Source organism: Trichechus manatus, unplaced genomic scaffold (assembly GCF_000243295.1).
Source record: "Trichechus manatus latirostris isolate Lorelei unplaced genomic scaffold, TriManLat1.0 scaffold00094, whole genome shotgun sequence".
NCBI lineage: Eukaryota > Metazoa > Chordata > Mammalia > Sirenia > Trichechidae > Trichechus > Trichechus manatus.
Genome location: NW_004444030.1, coordinates 7,573,482 through 7,594,521, shown reverse-complemented (window position 1 = coordinate 7,594,521; position 21,040 = coordinate 7,573,482). Strand labels below are relative to the sequence as shown.

At 40.5% G+C, this 21,040-nt stretch overlaps 1 protein-coding gene across 6 annotated transcripts in view; it reads left to right on the top strand.

Moving 5' to 3' along the window:
* Nucleotides 1-550: 550 nt before the first annotated feature.
* The window catches only part of PPP2R1B (protein phosphatase 2 scaffold subunit Abeta), a 40,854-nt gene continuing 20,364 nt past the window's right edge, over nucleotides 551-21,040 (top strand). For 3 of the 6 annotated variants that reach the window (XM_023736965.1, XM_023736968.1, XM_023736966.1), the window contains exons 1-11: nucleotides 555-847; nucleotides 1,698-1,788; nucleotides 2,424-2,524; nucleotides 6,530-6,762; nucleotides 7,050-7,197; nucleotides 13,729-13,884; nucleotides 14,076-14,190; nucleotides 14,620-14,690; nucleotides 14,999-15,133; nucleotides 16,382-16,555; nucleotides 18,529-18,589. In XM_023736965.1, coding sequence (XP_023592733.1) covers nucleotides 734-847; nucleotides 1,698-1,788; nucleotides 2,424-2,524; nucleotides 6,530-6,762; nucleotides 7,050-7,197; nucleotides 13,729-13,884; nucleotides 14,076-14,190; nucleotides 14,620-14,690; nucleotides 14,999-15,133; nucleotides 16,382-16,555; nucleotides 18,529-18,589 — 1,399 coding nt within the window. In that variant the 5' untranslated portion in view covers nucleotides 555-733. Of the gene's footprint in view, nucleotides 848-1,697; nucleotides 1,789-2,423; nucleotides 2,525-6,529; nucleotides 6,763-7,049; nucleotides 7,198-13,728; nucleotides 13,885-14,075; nucleotides 14,191-14,619; nucleotides 14,691-14,998; nucleotides 15,134-16,381; nucleotides 16,556-18,528; nucleotides 18,590-21,040 lie in introns of all 6 variants that reach the window. The other 3 variants (XM_012557331.2, XM_023736969.1, XM_004382493.3) reach the window with 3 other exon arrangements.

The following is a 21,040-nucleotide window of genomic DNA, read 5'->3' as shown; positions in this document are numbered from 1 at the left end:
GAGGGTCCACTGGAAGTGTCTGACTACTCCACCATTTTGTCCCCACCTCCTCCAGTGTAGGCTTTTTTGTACAGCAAATTAGCCACTCTACCCAATTTGGAATGATTAAGGCTTGTCCTAGTTTCATTTGTTTTACTTCTAGCATGCTAAAAAATAGGATGAAGAAAATATGACAGAAGGCATCATTCCAGTACCAAGACTGAAAAGAAGCACAAAAACAAGGGAGAGCATGTTTTTGACAGCTTGCGTGGAGAAAGTGGAAAAAATATTGACTGGGGAATTTGGACAGCACTGTTCATTTTCTCTCTCCGCCTGCGTTGTCTTTTAGAGCAGGAGTCAGATACACTAATTCTGGCGGGGAGGGGCCAAGTCCTTTTTTCTCCAGTCCCCGGGCCCCCTCTTGGGCCAGTCTGAGGCCTAGGAGGGCATAGTATGGCTCACTCAGGTATACAGGTCCCTGGCCCCTTCAGATCACAAGGAGCAGAGGGAATCCTTGCCCCAGCTTCTTTCGGCTCTAACTGCACTTTCAGCTCAACCTTCTTATGGAGTTCCTAACTACAATTTCCACAACTGGGGTCGGGCGGGAGCCTCCACCACCCGAGGAGTGACTTGCTTGCATGCCTCCACGGAGCCCACGAGGGCTTTAGCCCCGCCTCCCTGGGAGCGGGGCGTGGCTTAGGGGCGGGGACTGGTCGCGGAGCCTGCGGCGGCGACCAGGGGGAAAAGGAAGAACATGGCGGGTGCGTCGGAGTCCGCCGGCGGCCCGGGGGCAGCGGGCGGAGATGGAGACGATTCGCTATACCCGATCGCGGTTTTAATCGACGAGCTCCGCAATGAGGACGTGCAGGTACTGGGCTCGGGCTGGGAAGCTGAGGCGGGGCGGTCGGGCGCGTGGTAGGGAAAGGGGAAGGCTGGTGCTGCGGTGGGGGAGGCCCAGGCATTCAAAGAGCCGGGCTTGAAGCCGAAACTTGAGGAGGGAGGAGGGGAAAGGCCAGTGAGAGGTTGTGGTGTCACCACTCGACCCTCCCGGGGACCTCTCCTGTACCCTTTCTCCCTGTTCTCTGAGCCGCGTCGGCCCGGCCCCCGACCTCATCCAGGGCGGTTGTCGACAGGCTCCTAGCCTGGACGCCCCTTCTGGGCCGTGCGGTGGGAAACGCCGCGTCTAGCCCGGGGCCGCCGTCCTCGTCGACTGTGGAGCCCAAGGGGCCGGAGCTGGCTGACAGGCGCAGGACGCCAGGGGGCCGTTTGAAGTGCTGGTGATTTTCCTGGCAAGCTGGAAACTGACAGGGCTTGTTGGATAGAACGAGAGCTGGATGGCTGATTAACCTAGGTGAGTCGGTGTATCACCCGTGATGGAACTTTCTTTGAAAAGTCAGAGGTTGAATTCAGCCATTTCACCTGGTTCTCTACTGCCAGAGTTCTCACTTACAAAAGTTGTATCACTTCCTGGATATTGTGTTCTTTTTCATTCATTTCTCTTCTGGGCTCTTCAGAGTGTTTCTCCTAGGAAATCTTCCTCTGGCGAATGAAGCTGTGAACTGCACCTGAGGTTCCTCATGGGCTAAAATCTAAATTAAGGTTTTCCTCTTTCTTACCTACCTCTTATTATACTCACCTGTTTGCCACCTCTGTTTTGTCTTTTGGTCTAAATTGCAAGCGTTTCTTTATTTTGTTTTTTCCACTTTTCTTTTTTAAAGCTCCGTCTCAACAGTATTAAGAAGTTATCAACAATTGCTCTAGCACTTGGAGTAGAAAGAACTAGAACTGAACTGCTGCCATTCCTTACTGGTATGGGAATCTTTGAAGTTTTTTTTCCAAGTCTGTTTAAAGTCATTTTCCAGTAGTTTTCAAAACTTTGACTTTTTCTTAGTGTTTGTTAACCACACTGTTATTAAATACTAAACTGAGCCTAGTGCTTTCTATGCAAAAGAAGCAGGACAAAGTATATTGTAATATTGCGCCCAGGCATATTCAAACATTAACTATTTAACTAATAGGAGAGTAATTGATATGGGAATATGAATTTCTATTTCATTTGTTAAACAGATCTAGGAAGACTCTGTTGATTGAGCAGAAGGAAAGAGACCCTGTTAGGATTGTGACTTGGCCGTCTTAAAAAAAAAACAAAAACACCTGTGCCATCGAGTCAATTTCAACTCATAGCAACACTATTGGACAGATAGAGCTGCCCCACTTGGTTTCCAAGGCTGTAAATTTTTTCAGAAGCTGACTGCCACATCTTTCTCCTGAGGAGTGGCTGGTTGGGTTCGAATCACTGACCTTTCAATTAGCAGCCAAGCGTTTAACCACCGCACCACCAGGGCTCCTTACTAGCTACATATTGAGTTTTTTCTAAGTTTTGTGTGAGTGTCTAGCTCAGGGCCAGCTCTCCTTGTTGATGAGTACGCCGTTGTCTTATGCAGATACAATCTATGATGAAGATGAGGTACTATTAGCTCTTGCTGAGCAGCTGGGAAATTTCACTGGCCTTGTGGGAGGTCCTGACTTTGCCCACTGTCTGCTGGTAAGTACCCATACGCTGCTTCCACTCCTTGTAGGACTTCTGAAGTATAAATGATACATTGTTTGGCGATAGCACCATTCGAGCACTGTGTGTAGTCTGTTAGGAAATTAAGATCATGATCTTTTTATGGGGAGATAGTCATAATGTTAGCCATTGAGAGAACAAATAATGTCGGCATTCTGGACTCAATTAACCTTTTATTTTTTTCTCACTATTAATACAACTTCTTCTTTCCTTTTCTGCCTCTATAAACTTACTAGTTTAGACGTGGGGAGGAAGAGGATTTGATTTTTTTTTAAAAACGTAATTACAGTATATGCTCATTTTTTCTTTTTATTGTAAAATACACATAAACATCACGATGTTAACCATTTTAAGATGTATAAATTTGTGGTATTTAGTATATTCACAATGTTGTGTAACTCTTATCACTATCTAGTTCCAGAACATTTTCATTATCCCAAATGGAAACCTCACGCCCATTAAGAGACACCCTTCTTTCTCCTCTCCTCCCAGCCCCTGGCAACCACTAATCTACTTTCTATGAATTTGCCTATTCTGCATATTTCATATGAATGGAATCATACAATATGTGGTGTTTTGTGACTGGCTTCTCTCACGTAACATTAATATTTTCAAGGTTCGGCATATTGTAGCATGTATCAGTACTTCCTTATTATGGCTAAATAATATTGTTTTATGGATATATATGCCACATTTTGTTTCTCCATCAGTTGAACTTTTGAGTTGTTTCCAGCGTTTGACTATTGACAGTGCTGCTGTGAACGTTCATGTACCAGTTTTTATTTGAACACCTGTTTTTAATTCTTTGGGCTATATACCTAGGAGTGGAATTGCTTTGTAATTCTGTATTTGACTTTTTAAGAAACTACCAAACCATTGTCCATGATAGCTGCAACCATTTTACGTTCTCACCAGTAATGTATAAGCGTTCCACCTTCTCCATGTTTTCTCCAACACTCCTTTTTTTCTTACTTTTAAAATTATAGCCATCCTAGTGGATATGACATGGTATCTGTTGTAATTTTGATCGGTATTTTTTGGTGGTTTTTGTTTATTTTGTTCCTCTGAAATTGGAAGTCTTAATTCTCATCTAACTATGTCACTATTGGGGAAACATTAGTTTTTTTTGTCTTTAATTGTTAGTGTAAGTTTTGCTGTGAATTACTTTGTGAATTTGGTAAATTCAGTTCAATTTAGCTGACATTTTTTGAGTGCTTGCTATATCTTGCGTTGAAATTATGATGTTAATGTTAAAGGAGACTAATGTGAATGGAATGAGGTCTCTGATCTCTGCCCTTATATGTTAACGAATAACTACTGTACAGTGTTAAGTGAAGCAGTATAAGCACATACAAAGTACCCAAGTAATAGAGAGGAGAGTAGGATTAAAACGGGGTGATCCAAGGAAGGCCTCTTAGGAGATGATGCCTGAACTAGGTTTTGAAGGATGACCAAGAATTCAGCAGGTGGACAAAGTAGCGATGTGTGCTTCAGGGCTTTAAATACTGTCTCTGTGATGCCGACTCTCACAATTCTGTCTTTACCTCAGACCTTTCCATGGAATTTCAGATATACATATCTAACTGCCTATGATTTTTCTCCCTGAGTGTCAAACAGACATTTCAGATTTAATTGCCTGAAACAGAACTCATTTTACTTTCCAAAATCTGCAGCTGTTATGTTGTTGCAAGTTGCTGTCCAGTGGATTCCAACTCAGACAACCCCATGTGTACAGAGTAGAACTGCTCCATAGGGTTTTCAAGGCTGTGACCTTTTGGAAGCAGATTGCCAAGGCTTCCAAGGCACCTCTGGGTGGGTTCGAATTGCTGACCTTTCGGCTGTTAGTGGAGCACATAATCATTTACGCCACCCATGTGCTCTTTGTAACTCCTATAGTTGCTGGTGGATGCCATCGAGTCTATTCCAACTCTTAGCAACCCCATGTGACAGAGTAGATTTGCCCCATAGGGTTTTCATCGCTGTAATCTTTACAGAAGCAGGTTCCAGGTCTTTCTCCCACAGAGCTACTGGGTGGGATGAACCACCAACCTTCTGGTTAGCAACCAAGTACTTAACCTTCACACCAGCAGGGCTCTTTAGTAACTCCTGTAGGTTATACATATATTCTAAATCAGTCCACTTTCTTCCATCCATACTACTACCACCCTGGATCACCCACCATGAGACTTCCTCTACATTGTCACAATAGTTTCCTAAATAGCTTCCTTCTACTCTTGCCTCTCACCCACCCCACAGTCTCCTTCACTTAGCAGATGGATCATTCTTTGTCATTGCTGTTAGAAAATCCAAACTTTGTACCTTAATTTACAAGATCCTTCATGACCTGCCTCTCTGACCTTATACCATGCTCTTTCTTGATAAGCTCATTCCATTCACATTGGTCTTTCTATTCTTTGAATAAGCCAGGCTCATTATTGCTTTAAGGACCTTTGCCCTAGGTATTCCCTCTAATGAAATGCTCTTTTGGGCTTCCTGTGGACTTTGCTGGTCATTCACACACCCAACCTGAAATAGCCTCCCAGTCACTCCCTGTCATAATCATCCTGTTCTGTTTCACTACAGAGTGCTCACCACCTTCTAATTGTTTTCTTCTTTGATGTCTTCCTCCATTAGGATGTAAGCTCCACCTGAGCAAGGAACTTTGCCTTGTTTACTTGTGTTGTATACAGTGCCTAGAATACAACAGTCATTTATTGAAAGAGTGAGTTTCAGAGGCTTGAAAGCATGAAACAGATTACATTCCAGACTGCTAGAGTATAAAGTGTTGGGGCTGGAGTTGGCAGGCGTGGTGGTCAGGGGACAGGACAAAAAGGGTATGGAGAAGTAGGCGGAGTTCCTATCGAGAGAACAATTCTCAGGAGCTTGGTCTTATCCTGTAGTAGTGATAGAGGTTATCCAGTGAGTTGATTGCATGAAAGAAGATCGGAGTGGCCATGGGACAGATCATGAAAGGCCTTGGCAAATAAGAAACAGTATCTTTTCAAAGGGTTTCTGAAATACTAGAGAAGTTGAGTATTTTGTTGCTCATTTTCTTCCTTTGTGTATCAGATAATTTTGGAAACGTATTATTAAACTGACACGTTTCTTTCCTGTGACTCATCCTTCTGTTTCAGTCTTTCGGTCAGTTCTACAAGTGGGTCTTGTGTTTTAACTTTCACAGCTCATGGCATATGCTGAATCTACCAGGACCAAATGCAGACCCAGAAAGGCAGAGGTTCAAAGAACGAGACTGTTTTCACTTGGCCATGTTATAGTCAGTTACTGACACTAGTCTAGATTCTCAACCCGTTTAGTCTCTTCTACTCCTAAAGCTACAAGCTTTCTTTCCATCTTTGTACTCTTCCCTTGATTGCTCTATCAAAAACTCCTTTAGCTGTATATCTGGCTCATGGGGAGATTTAGATTGCAGCCTGAAAAAAGTGATTTTGTACTCAGCCTTTTATAGGCTGGATAAATTGAGGTGTAGAGCTGGTTGACGACAGTTACTTGCACCTCCAGGAATAGTAGAACTAATGCTCAAAAGGCTATGGACTCGGTGGCCTGACAAGATGACATCATGTAATTGTGGTGCCCGATGTTGGTTATATTTTTGCACTTATTCTTGAGAAAATATGCATGATCCTTTCTGTCTAAATTTGGCTACATATTTTTTAAACCTAGTAATTCAACTCACAATAATATTAATATTGTGTCAAGTCTCTTCCACTGTGTCATTTGTAGACACCATCTGGGAGTTGCCATCTGGGACATGAGATCTTGGCTGTCCTACAGAAGTCGTGTCTTCAGGTTGGGCACGCCATATGTTATCACTGTGTGAACTGAAAGTTACCATTTGGTATGATGTAGCTAACATTCTGGTTACATGTACCACCTCCCTTCAGTCACTGTAAAAGGTGGTAATCTGTATCTAACCTGGCTCAATAAGTTTTCTTCTCTGGTTTTCCTTTTTGGTTTATGTAGCCTCCTTTGGAAAGTCTAGCAACTGTGGAAGAGACTGTGGTTCGTGACAAGGCTGTGGAGTCGTTGAGGCAGATCTCCCAGGAGCATACTCCTGTTGCTCTGGAAGCTCATTTTGTACCTCTGGTGAAACGCCTAGCAGGTGGTGACTGGTTCACTTCTCGCACATCTGCATGTGGTTTGTTCAGCGTTTGCTATCCCAGGGCTTCCAATGCTGTCAAGGCAGAAATTAGACGGTAAGATATGGCCTTTTTTGTTATTTGGGGTTATTGGGAACCCATAGCCGACAGTTTTCGCAGTACCCTGTTACCAGTGAGTGGCTGATATCAAGGTAGTTTGATCAATAGCATCATTGTTTTTATCGTCCAATTGAATATACCTGTGGTTTTGTTACTTCTATGAGTACAAGCCTAATCACTGATGTTTGTAAGAGAAAACCTCTAAAATGAGCATGTGTGTATTTGTGTTGGAGGACATTTAGTCAATGGTATTTGAGTTGAAATCCCTTCTTTACTTGCTGCAGGCACTTCCGTTCTCTGTGCTCAGATGACACACCAATGGTACGACGTGCTGCTGCTTCCAAATTGGGTGAATTTGCAAAAGTTTTGGAATTAGAAAGTGTGAAAAGTGAAATTGTTCCATTGTTCACCAGTCTAGCTTCAGATGAACAGGTAAATTAACTCTTAGTGCTTAAGGTACACAGATAAGCTCCTTTCCTCAAACATTTTAGGAGTTTCTTTGGGGAATGTCTTTTATGTTTCTTTCTTAACCAGACCATGATTTTCTCTTACATTAGCAGCTGTTAAAAGGAAGAATCCCTGAGGAAGTGGGAGCCATAATTAGAAGGGAAGACCAAAGTTGCATTAAGGGGTAGCATACCTTTGGGAATTGCAGACTGTATTATAATATGAGGGAGTGAAGTTTCCTGGAATTTTTGACTTTCCAATACATAAGCACAGCATATTCAGGGAAGCTATTTGACCCTTTGCGTCATCTGTACTAGTCTGTGGAATGATTTAGCATAATCACAATTTTAAATCCAAGGATCTAGATCTCTTTTTTGTAGAATAACAATAATAACATTTAACCATAGCAAACACTTACAGTACTTAATATTTCCTAGCTTGTGTTTTGAATTGTTTACATATATTAAGTAATTGAATCCTTACAACAGCCTCATGAGTTAGATACCCCATTGTACATATTAAGGAAATGGAGGCACAGGAAGTTTAAGTAAGTTACCCAAGGTTGCATAGTTAGCGTTGGTGGAATCGGGATTTGAATCTAGGCACTTTGGCTCCACAGTTCTTGCCCTGCATGGGTAGGCTAGAATGCCTCTCCCTGTGATGGTGCATCGGAGGATCGGCTCCCGAGTTCCTGGGCTCTGGAAGGAGAGTCCTTATGGATTTCTAATTTGCCTAGTGCCTGCTCTAGAATCACTTCATGTGTACAGGACCAAGAGCATCAGGACACATACTGATGAGTCTTGTTTTCAGATTTTAAATGAAAGATGATAAATCTTACTTTCAGAATAATTTTAAAAACTTGTTTGTTAAAGTAACATACAGACAACAGCACAAAATAAATAAACAATGGATTATAATGAAGTGAACACCTTTGTAATTCATCCATGAAAGGGATAGAACTTTGCCAGCCACTACCCAGAAGCCCTCCACATGCTCCCCCCAACACAGTCCTTCCCTCCCTCATTGTCTTAAGAATAGCTGTGGTTCTGACTTTTATGACAATCACTTTCTTACTTTTCTTTGTACTATTATCCAAGCATGCACCCCTAAATGTTATACTTCAAACAGTGCTTATCCAAGAGAAATGCAAGCTATCTCTGTAATTTTTTAAATAATGTTTTGTTGTGTTTTCAGTGAAGGTTTTTATACAGCGATTTAGGTTCCTATTCAACAATTTCTGCACAGATTGTTCAATGACATTGGTTACATTCTTCACAATGCATGAACATTCCCACCTATGTAATTTTAAATTTTCTGGCCATGTTTAAAAAAGTAGAAGGAAACAGATGAAATTAATACTAATGATATATTTTATTTAAACCAATATATCCAAAATTTTATTTGACCATTTGCCACTAACCACATTTCAATAGACACGTGTTGCTAGTGGTTACCATACTAGACGGTGCAGGTTTAAAATTTCCTTCATTTGGGATTTTATTGATTATACTTCTCATGGTATAGTTTAACATTTTCTTTTGCCCTCTTTATTTCCTACAAATTGGTAGTTGAATCTAGAGAAGAGGTTTGCAAACTTTCTTTAAAGGGCCACATAGTAAATATTTTAGGCTTTGTGGGCCAGACAGTCTGTTGCAATGACTCACTGCTGCTGTTAAAGTGTAAACACATTCATAGACAGTATGGAAACTAATGGGTCTGGCAGTTTTCCAGTAACACATTATTTATAAAAAGTAGCTTTGGTCCAGATTTGGCCAGTGTTTGCCCCACCTCTGTCTAGAATCAGATTTAGATTCAATATTTTTGGGGCAATAAGACCACTTCATGGTGGTGGTATACTTTTTATCAAGAGGCAAATAACGTCTAGTCTATTTTTGTGATATTAGCAGTAGTTGATGCTCAAAAAAATATTAAGTGCTTAATTGTCAAATAGATGTATGTATGTTCTCTCTGACCACTGTTGGAAGAGTTGCCCGTTGATTATTCATTGTTTGAAAAAATATTTATTACGCACCTACTATATATCAGGTGGAAACCCTGGTGGCGTATTGGTTAAAAGCTACGACTGCTAACCAAATGGTCGGCAGTTCGAATTCACCAGGTGCTCCTTGGAAACTGTGGGACAGTTCTCTGTCCTGTAGGGTTCCCATGAGTCGGAATCGACTCGATGGCAGTGGGGTTGGTTTTTTTTCGGTTTTATATATTAGACGCTGTTGTAGTGCAGGGATAGAGTGTGAAGGCATACGGACCCTGTTCTCCTGGAATTTGCATCGTAATTGAGGAAAACAGATCATAAACAGATAAAAAAAACTATCAGGTAGGGATAAATGATATGAGGAAAATAAAGTAGGATGATATGATAGATTATAGGGCACTCCTGTAGACCAGCTGGTCAGAGAGGTTTTCAGAGGAAGTGGAGAGATCACCTGAGAACTGAAAGAAAAGTGCTAGCCGTGCACTTTCCTCGAGTGTCAGAGCTCTAGGATGAGAGGACACAGTGTAAAGGCCCTAAGGCTGGAACAGAGTGGGTGAAAGATCCTCATAAGAGATGAGATTGGAGAAGATAGGCAGGGGCCAGATGATGGAAGGCCTTTAAGTCAGGGTAAAGAGTTTGGATTTTCTTTTTTTTCCCCGCGGATGCAATGGAAATGAATTGGAAGATTTTAAGCAGGGCTGTGACATGATGTAATTTACATTTTTAATTTTAATTTTTGTTTTTATTGTAGTTTAAGTGAAAGATTACAATTCAAGTTAGTCTCTCACATAAAAATTTATACATACATTGTTATGTGACCTAATCGGTCTCCCTATGCTGTGAGAGCACACTCCTCATTCCACCTCTTGATTTCCTGTGTCCATTCAGCCAGCTCCTAACCCTCTCTGCCTTCTCATCTCACTGGACAGAATGCCCGTTTAGTCTCATGTATCTACTTGAGCTAAGAAGCATACTCTTCATGAGTATCATTTTATGTCCCACAGTCCAGTCTAATCTTTGCCTAAGGAGTTGGCCTCGGGAATTGTTTTAGTTCTGGGTTGACAGAGAGTCTGGGGGCCGTGCTTTCAGGGGTTCCTCCAGTCTCAGTCAGACCATTAAGTCTGGTCTTTTTACTAGAATGAGTTCTGCATCCCACCCTTCCCCCACTCCATCAGGGACTCTCTGTTGTGTTCCCTGTCAGGGCGGTTATTGGTGGTAGCCAGGCACCATCCAGTTCTTCTGGTTTCAGGCTGATGAAATCTCTGGTCTCTGTGGCCCTTTCTGTCTCTTGGGCTAATACTTTCCTTATGTCTTTGGTGTTCTTCATTGTCCTTTACTCCAGGTGGTTGGGACCAATTGATGCATCTTAGATGGCCGCTTGCTAGCTTTTAAGACCCTGGATGCCACTCAACCAAAGTAGGATGCAGAACATTTTCTTAATAAGCTTTGTTATGCCAGTTGTCCTAGATGTCCCCTGAAAGCATGGTCCCCAGACCCACGCCTCTGCTACTCTGTCCCTCAAAGTGTTTGATTGTATTCAGGAAACGTCTTAGCTTTGGTTTAGTCCAGTTGTGCTGACTTCCCCTGTAGAGTGTGCTGCCCTTCCCTTCACCTAAGATAATTCTTACCTGCTATTGAGTTAGCGAATAACCCTCACCCTCCCTCCCCACCCTCGTAACCATCAAAGAATGTTTTCTTCTGTGTTTAAACCTTTTCTTGAGTTCTTGTAACAGTGGTCTTATACAGTATTTGTCCTTCTGTGACTGACTAAATTCACTCAACATAATGCCCTTCAGATTCCTCCATGTTATGTTTCACGGCTTCATCGTTGTTCTTTATCATTGCATAGTATTCTATTGTGTGAATATACCATAATTTGTTTATCCATTCGTCCATTGATGGGCACCTAGGTTGTTTCCATCTTTTTGCTATTGTGAACAGTGCTGAAGTGAACATGGGTATGCAGGTATCTATTCGTGTGATGGCTCTTATTTCTCTAGGATATATTCCAAGGAGCGGGATTGCTGGATCGTATGGTACTTTTATTTCTAACTTTTTAAGGAAGTGCCAAATCAATTTCCAAAGTGGTTGTACCATTTTACATTCCCACCAACAGTGTATAAATGTTCCAGTCTCTTCACAACCTCTCCAGCATTTATTATTTTGTGTTTTTTGGATTAATGCTAGCCTTGTTGGGGGTGAGATGGTATCTCATTGTAGTTTTGATTTGCATTTCTCTAATGTCTGATGATCGTGAGCATTTCTTCATGTGTCTGTTAGCTGCCTGAATGTCTTCTTTGGTGAAGTGCCTGTTCATATCCTTTGCCCATTGGGTTATTTGTCTTTTTGTTGTTGAGGTTTTGCAGTATCTTGTAGATTTTGGAGATTAAACGCTGATCTGATTTGTCATAGCCAAGTGGACAAATATTGTATAAGACCACTATTACAAGAACTCAAGAAGAGGTTTAAACACAGAAGAAAACATTCTTTGATGGTTATGAGGGTGGGAAGGGAGGGTGAGGGTTATTCACTAACTAGATAATAGATGAGAATTATTTTAGGTGAACGGAGGGACAGCATACACTACAGGGGAAGTCAGCACAATAGGACTAAACCAAAGCTAAGAAGTTTCCTAAATACAACCAAACACTTCGAGGGACAGAGTAGCAGGGGCGGGGGCCTGGGGACCATGGTTTCAGGGGACATCTAGGTCAGTTGGTATAACAAAGTTTGTTAAGTAATTGACATTTTTAAAAGATCCTTCTGGGTGGAAACTAAATTGTGAAGGGATGAGAGTAGAAACAGGAAGACCAGTTAGGAATCTTTTGTAATAATCTAGTTAAGAGATGATAGTGGTAAACTAGGATGGTAATAGGAAGATGGAGAGAATCGGGATAAGATTTGGAGGTAGAGTCAATACAACTAATGTTGGACTGGATGAGGGGAAGAGGAATCAAAAAGATCTCTTAGATTTTTGGCTTGAGGAGCTGGGTGGATGGTGGTGTCATTGCTGAGTTGGGAAGATTCTTCAAGAAGGAGCAGCTGTAGGGGAGAAAATTAGGAGTTCTGGAAGAGAAGTAATTTAGTAAATTAATAAATGTTGATTGGCGTGTATTTCCATAGATGGTAATTGTCGCTTAATATAGCATTATTTTTGGAATTTAGAAATGTATGTATAGGTACTACCAAGAGATTAAGTCTGTCCTTTTTAGCCTGTTCATTGGATACAAGGGAGTGAGTGTGTCTTAGATAAGTTATTAATGCTATGTAATTTTTTAAATTTGTAATATTTTGAAAAGTTGAAGTCATTGTTCTCTCTCTGCATGTGTTTATGTGTGCACACTTATGTATGTATATATAATTTATGCATATCATATATTAAACATTTTTTCCTGTTTCTCATGGAGTATTTACATGTTTTCAGTTTTTATTTTTGTATGTGCAATTCCCAGATCTACAATTTGAATTCCTAATTTCTTGTTAATTTGTCTAATTGTATATTTCCGTTCACATTGACACTTGTCAGTTAACATTTGAAAAGCAGAGTTCAACCCTATAGGACAGAGTAGAACTGCCCCATAGAATTTCCAAGGAGCAGCTGGTGGATTTGAACTGCCGACTTTTGGGTTAGCAGAGATAGCTCTTAGCCACTATGCCACCAGGGTTTCCTTCATTAATCCTATCCCTTTCTAATTTTTCCTGCTATGTTTTTCTAGACATGGCTACTGCAGAGTTATTCTGTCCTTGATTTTCCACATTTAAATCCAACTGTATTTTTTTTTTTTTTTTACTCTTTATTTTGTTCTTCTTTGTATTTCTTTCCAAGTCATCATCTCTCGTGCCTAAGTTCTGCTGCCACTCAAAGCTGAGTATCCCTTTCTCTGTCTTATCCCTATTCTCTCTCTACTCTAATCTGTTATATACAACTTGTATAAGTATAGTTTTCATTTTTATCTTAATCCTTCAACTTCCTTGAAGACATCATTAAAATATTCTTTTTCACTTAATCTTTCCATTTTCATTTCATTTTTAAAAAATAAACACTTTACGCCCAACCAAGGTAATTAACCTACAGTTCACTCATAGAACAAAGTTATTTCTATCTTTATGGCTTTGACATGTCCTTCCAGGTGAAGGGAGCAGCTGTTTCAAGACATAAAGACATGAAACTGCACGGTGTGGTTGTTTCTGCAAGCACCCCATGTCGTTGTTAAGTGCTCGTTGAGTCAATTTTGACTCATAGTAACCCCAGGTGACAGAGTAGAGCTGCCCCATAGGGTTACCTAGGCTGTAATTTTTATGGGAGGAGATCACCAGGTCTTCTCTCCTGCGGAGCAGCTGGATGGGTTTGAACTGTCAGCCTTTTGGTTAGCATTCAAGCACGTAACCATTGCACCAATAGGGCTTCTTTCATGGAGTCACTGTCAGCCAGAATCAACTCGACAGCACCCAAAAACAGCAACACACCCTGTAGCTCTCAGTAAATACTGTTTGACTAACAGAAAGAAATTTTGTTCCTTTAGGACTCAGTGCGCCTCCTAGCTGTGGAAGCTTGTGTCAGTATTGCCCAGTTACTGACCCAGGACGACCTTGAAACTTTGGTGATGCCTACACTTCAACAGGCAGCAGAAGATAAATCTTGGCGAGTTCGCTATATGGTAGCTGACAAATTTTCAGAGGTAAAAGTACGAAGTACTAAAAAACAACAAAACAAAAAATCCCTCACAGATTTACTGTTGTACCAAAGTCTGATTTAATTCTTCTGAATAGGACATATTTGTGGCAAAAATATATGCTTGAAGATTACACTGTTTTGTTCCTGTTAATTATTTTGTTAGTATTCATTAAAATCTTTATAATTCTTTTATAGCTCCAGAAAGCTGTGGGTCCTAAAATCACCCTAAATGACCTCATCCCCGCCTTTCAGAACCTCCTTAAAGACTGTGAAGCTGAAGTCCGAGCAGCTGCTGCCCACAAAGTGAAAGGTTAAGGAATTCAGTTTATGTTGCAACGTTTGTCATTGATTTTGGTGCATTTTTAAAACCTCAGTGAATTTGGCATTTGTTTTTTGTTCCAGAATATGTTTTTCAAATAAATAAGAGATGAGTTCAGTGTGTAGAAATGTCATATTGTTATATAAAACTGCTCCCTTAATATTTCAAACCGAACAGCCGTTTTTGTCTGTTTCTGTTAAAAAAATGCTTTTTCAGGTTAGGTTGGTGTGATACACAATGGCACACAGACTGAAGAAAAGTGCAGTTAGAATAAGTGCCATTTTACCCCTTAGATCTTATTTGCTTAAGCATATGATTTGATTTAATTTGCAACTATTGATGAACCTGGTTAAATTTCCTCATCTGACTCCTTGTAAAATGGCCTTATGTAAACATTATTTTTCTATTTATCTCTTTTAGAACTTTGTGAGAACTTACCCATTGAAGGTAGAGAGACCATAATTATGAATCAAATTCTGCCCTATATAAAGGTAAACCTAACTTCATTCTGTTTTGTTTCACTCTGCGCCGTATGAAGATAAACCTTACCTTAGGGTTTTTTGTTTCACTTAAAGTTCCTGAGTTGAAAGGTGAACATGGGGAGAGTTTGGCAGGTAGGTTAATTGTGACATTGTTATTAATTATTAGTGTTTTATAATTATAAAATGCGTTTTGTGTTTTAGGTGGACTAAGGAAACAGTATCAATAGTGCTGTTTTTTTAAAATTCCTTGGGAGATGGTATGGAAGTTTCTGCTGTCTTGCAAAAAAGAAAGCCTTCTAATTTTTGTTTTATTTTAGGAATTAGTTTCTGATACAAATCAACATGTCAAATCTGCTCTAGCTTCTGTGATTATGGGATTGTCTACCATTTTGGGTAAAGAGAACACCATTGAACATCTTCTGCCTCTTTTTTTAGCTCAGTTAAAAGATGAGGTGAGTCTGGCTCTAAATTCTGTCGCCTTTGATAGTGATTAGTGGGTTTTGGTTTGGGGTTTCACTAAAATAGAACCCAAAACAGGGATGAAGGGAGAAAAAAATGTAACCTATTTTAAGCCAGTGACAATCCCTGTGTTTGGGTATAGGGGTTATATGCTTCCCAGAAAATGGACACAAGGACTCTATGAAGCAGTCTTAAAAATGTCTATTCATACAGTCTGCCTGATTCTTACTTTATATATACTGGTTCCTTATCTTTAAAGCTAATCTATATTTTAAAAAGTTCTTTCATTTAAGTTTAGATATAATAATATCAAAAATATTGATAACATTTATTGAGTAGTTTATGTGCCAGCCATGATCCGAAGTGCTTCACATTTTTATGTTTGTTTTTACATGTAATCCTCACAACAAACTTATGAGTTAGTTCATGTGATTATCCCTGTTTTACAGATGATGAAGCTGAGGCGCAGAGAGATAAAATAACTTACCAAGGTCTCTCAGCAGTGGCAGATCTGGAATTTGAATGCACATAAATTGATTACAGAGCCTATGCTCCGTATCATCCTGTAGACTTTCCACTGAATGTTCTGGTTTAAGATCAGTTCAGTTTAACCCTTTCAGGACCAGCGGTATATATAGCTACCACTTAACCTTTTGCACCTGTGGGGTTCATTGGGAAACTGCTATCCTACTGACAGTATGTGCTTCTGTCAGGCAGGGCCCTATATAACAGTTTGAAACGGAAAAAACAAGCGTGTGCTGCAAATTACTGTTTTTATAGGGTATTGTATGAGGTGGAGCTGAATCATTGAATTTTTGGGAGGAAAAACAAATTTTGAAAATTTTTATTTGGTATACGTATGTACCTTTGGACTCTGGGGGGGGTAGAATTTGTTTTCACAAGGGGTACATATATGTACCTCTGGACTCTGAGGGTATGATTTGTGGAATGAGACATAAAACAAAAATCATATTACCTACCAAAAATTCAGGCACACTCAGTGATTCACCATGCCCTGCGTTACTGAAAACACATAGTATCAACAAAAAAAATTAAAAGGGGGAAAAAGAATTGGGTTATGAAAGGGTTAATGCCTTGAATTATTTGTGTACCCAGTATTAAGCATTTCCTTCAAGACTGTACATTTTATTTCACTTAAGTTAATACTTTCTTATTTAAAGGAGAAAATTGAGTGAGGAGTTTGATTTTTATGTTTTCTTTTGGGGCTTGGGTACTTGCAGTGTCCTGAAGTTCGTTTGAACGTCATCTCCAATTTGGATTGTGTAAATGAAGTGATTGGAATCCGTCAGCTTTCTCAGTCTCTCCTTCCTGCCATAGTGGAGCTGGCTGAAGATGCCAAGTGGAGGGTCCGGCTGGCCATCATTGAGTATATGCCGCTGCTGGCGGGCCAGCTGGTGAGTGTGTGTATTCCATGAACTAAGGCGTGAATAGTAGCATTGGGTTGTGGAGCAGATTGTCTGTGGCAAGTAGTAGGCCCAGAGAGCTCTCATATGATTGTGTTCATTGAGAGGCATGAAAGTCTGATCTGTTCTAGTTGCCCATAGGGTGGTTTTAATTTTCGTTAGTGCATTAACCTCCAACAAAAAGGTATTATGGAAACACATACACACGCATACATATATAAATATATATATAAACATGTTTCACCTCACCGCCACCTAAAAACAAAGACATAGAATAATATAGTCAATTTCTTGCTATATACAGGATGGATTTTGTGATTTTTCATGTCTCTGTAACATAAGAAATTTTTAACAGAACAAGAGGGACTGATTTCAAGATAAGTCAGCTTTGATTTTTGCTCAAGGCAACTTCCCTATGTGTTTATGTTCTGAGCAAAATGTCCCTAGATAACACTTTTTGTACATTCTGGTTAAAGGACGTTGAGGAATTACCACGTAGAAAAGAAATACCGGAGCTTGCGATGCTAGTGTGATCAAAAACCACATAATCACGTTATCACTGTGTAGGTTTTATAATTGGTTCTCTTCTAACTGACATCATGTGGATTAAAATTTCAAAGCTGGGTTTTGTAGCCACATCCTTTCCTTTCTTTTTTAGTAGGTGCCCTAAACAGATCTAAGTTTGACATACTCTTAATTGGTAGCACTCACTACAGTGTATTGTAACTTAAAATCTAGTGGGGGACATAGACAAGTGATCTCTTTTAGGGCAGGGATTGTGTTTGTTGAATGTTTTATTTCCAGAATCTACTATAGTGCCTGGCATTAATTAGACACTGAACATTTGTTGATTGTTGAATAAATGAATACTTGAGTGGTCTTTGAGAAAGCTTATACTGATTTATTATTGTAAAGTTGTATTATTAAATCACTATTCTTAGAGCACTGCAATTTTAAGTTACATTGCTTTATTTAAAATATATAATCATTGTTCAGGAACTTTTAGGATCCAAAGAAAAACCATAACCATGTAGACCCCTGAAGGGAGGTACTAGGAAAGTATGTATCACAGCATTCACCCACATGGTGTACAAGGCACCAAGTGATACCAAAAACCAAACCAAACCCATTGCCATTGAGTCATTTCTGACTCACAGTAACCCTGTAGGACAGAGTAGAACTGTTTCATAGGGTTTCCAGGGAGCATCTGGTGGATTCAGACTGCCGACCTTTTGGTCAGCAGCCAAGCTCTTTAACCACTTTGCCACCAGGGCTCCTGTGTAACTCAGCACCAGGTGATAGATCTGTGTAAATCAGCCCCTGTAGCTAGACCCTAGCCTGTGCTGAAATGGCCACATGTTGACAGGAAGAATAGAGTTGGGAGAGCCGGGCTGGAATGGTTTCTTCCACCTGTGAGGCTACACCAGGGCCACCTCACCGGTACTCTTGCACCTGTGTTATTCTCCCTCTTCTGCTTTCTCCCATCATCCCCAAAATACTCTCTTTTTAATTAGGGACATCTCTGTTTCTTGATGTCAATTTCTTCATCCCTAGTGATTTATTATGCTAACCAAAAAGGGACAAAAAAATTGAGAATTATTGTTATTACTGATGGATATTTTCTTGGGTAATTCATTTTTACGGATAATCTAGAGATTGCTTGGCAGACTGTCCACACCACATCCTTCCTCATCTACAATATTGTGTCTGGCTCCCAGCCACCCAGTTCTCTCCCATTTCACAGGACCAGCATCATGGCACTTGTGCTTTTCTTTGTTTATAATTTCTACCCAATAAAATACATTTATGGCTTGTTTGTAAATCCCATGGTATTCCTTTTCTGGTTTCATGAATTCAGCTTGTGTGGAAACAAGTGTTTTTTAGCTTTTAGGTCAACTTGGTATAATATAAATGGATTTCTAAACTTTGGAGGTGCATATTAATAGAATATTTTGTGTCCATAGGGTGTGGAATTCTTTGATGAAAAGCTCAATTCTTTATGTATGGCCTGGCTTGTGGACCATGGTAAGTAGAAAAGTTAAAAACAGATTATTATGGAAAGCTTGTGCTTTTGCATATATTTCCTGGTTTTCATACACTCCCTTTTTAGAAAGGAATCCTGGTCTGACAAGATATTTTGTATTTTGCCTTAACATTGCAGGAGGGAGGCAGGCTTTGATTGAAGTCCAGTTAGTTTCCTCTGGACACAAGTTTGGCATTTCTACCTATCTTTTTCTATTTTATTTTCTCCATTAAGTAATAATCCCTTTATCCTGTTTCTTACTCACTCCATTGCATTATTTTCAGAATATCTGTTCCACACACACATTCACTCCTTTCTTATCCCAAGATCTTTTGCTCGATCAATTTTTTTAAAATGACTTCTTTTATTTCCAAAAAATGTAGGGGTAGGGAAGCATCATGATAAAAAGTAAGATCAATTCCCTGTGGAATTATTCTGCCTCTGAGGGAGGTGCAGCAGCTAGGTGGGCCTGTGTTTTCTCAGTGGGAGGGCCTCAGAAGGGTCCATGTTGCCATGGCAAACTGAGGTTTATCAACACTAGATCCTGGTCCCTCCTGATGGGCCAGAAGCCATCCCCAAAAGGCCTCCACCCTGAGCTTGTTCATGCCCACTTCCCTGAATCTAAATATTGGTTTTAGTGGATTAGATTTCAAATGTAGCAGCTCTGGAACCTGGTTAGCTGTCCTGCCCTTCACCATTTGGCAGCAGCTCCCCCACTGTTAGGGATTGAATTGTGTCTCCTAAAAATACGTGTTGTAAATCCTAACCTCTATGCTTATGGTTATAATTCCACTTGGGAATGGGTAGTCTTTGTTATGTTAACGAGACAGGATTAGTGTAGGATTATTTTGGGTCTCTTTTGAGATATAAAAGATTAAACAAGTGAGCAGAGCAGAGATGGGGAAAGAGAGATGCCAAGCCACATGAAGATCTCCCATGAGCAGAAGCTCAGAAGAGAAAAGGACCTTCCTCCAGAGTTGACACCCTGAATTTGAACTTCTAGCTTCCTAAACTGTGAGAAAATTTGTTAAAGCCATCTACTTGGTATTTCTGTTATCGCAGCACTAGATAAGTAAGACACCTCCCCTTCCCTCTGTTCTCACTTTCCCAACCATCAGGAGCTCTCCTTGCCTCCAGCCCCAACCTCTTCCTCCTCTCAGCTATAGCTCCTCCTCATCAGGGCCCTCACTCCCTGGCTCCTTGATGTGACTGAGCCTGGCTTAGCTCACAGGGGCCTGGGAAGGTTTGTGAGGGGCATGTGGTAAAAGGCAGATTGTCACAAGGCCAGCCCCCGTGTCACTCCCTTATCAGAGTGCATCCTGTAGTAAACGGTTAAAAAAATAAGAAGAAAGATGTAAGAGCTGGAGTCAGTGAGATACAGCATGTCCAGACTGGCAGCCCCAATATGAGGAGGTGTCTCCAACAAGTATAGACTAGGTTGGACAGGGATTGGAATTGGAATAAAAGCTTAGGTGGGAAGAAGTGGCTACTTGGCATTTTTGGAGTGACAGAGAAGGATGGGGCCCAGTAAGAGATTCTTAAGGAGTTGGAACACATCAGCTGTGACCTAGGGTAGATAGGGCCTGGATTTTTTATTTTGGTGAAAGGAAGGATACTGCTTGTACCCTCACTGCTGCTGCTAAGGGTACTAAGAGGACGAGGTAAAGGCAGGGCAGGTAGGACAGCAGGAATTAATAGGTGACTTTTTGGTGAGATCTCAGGTACGTGTATATGAGTATATCCTCTTCTCTTCCAGTCAGCAGTAGGCGAGAGAGGTTCCTTCTGTACCAGTGAGATCCAGTGCCAGGTCTCAGGTCCAGACCCAGCAGCTGCAGTGTGGTCTTAAACCTGTTCAGAAGAATTTTCTAGGGAGCTCATAATGAATTGTCCTGTGAGCTTTGGTCCCATATTTTGCTGGATTTGCTAGGCATCCTGTTCAGTTGCACAGTATCTTTATTGAGTGTTTCTCATTGTTCATCTGTGGGTGCTGATGCCTGGAGATTTGTGAGGAACAGGGATGTTTGTGTCTGCTTATACATACAGGTGGTTTTGTTAAAGGCATGTTTGTATCATGTAGGAGGTCATGTGGGTAAGAGTGAAGAGGAGGAATGTGAGAAAATCTGAAAGTCTGCAGGGACATATATGTGAATATTTCAGCGTTTTCAGACTGGATTGTGAAGACTTCTTTCTTTTTTTCCCTTCTCTTCTGAAGTTACGTTTTTATGGCCTAATTTTTTTTTTTCCTTATAAAACATAATTTAAGTTTGGCAAATCATAGGAAAGAAATTCCTCTCTTTTTATAAAATAAGTGTTCATATTGTTTATAATAAATATTTGATGTTGTTGGGAATGGCACATCCAGGCAGATTATTCAGTACTCCCTTTGAAAGCTGGCATTCTATTGTAAGACAATCTTTTATTTGGAGGAACTTGTAAGGTCCTAAAACTCTACA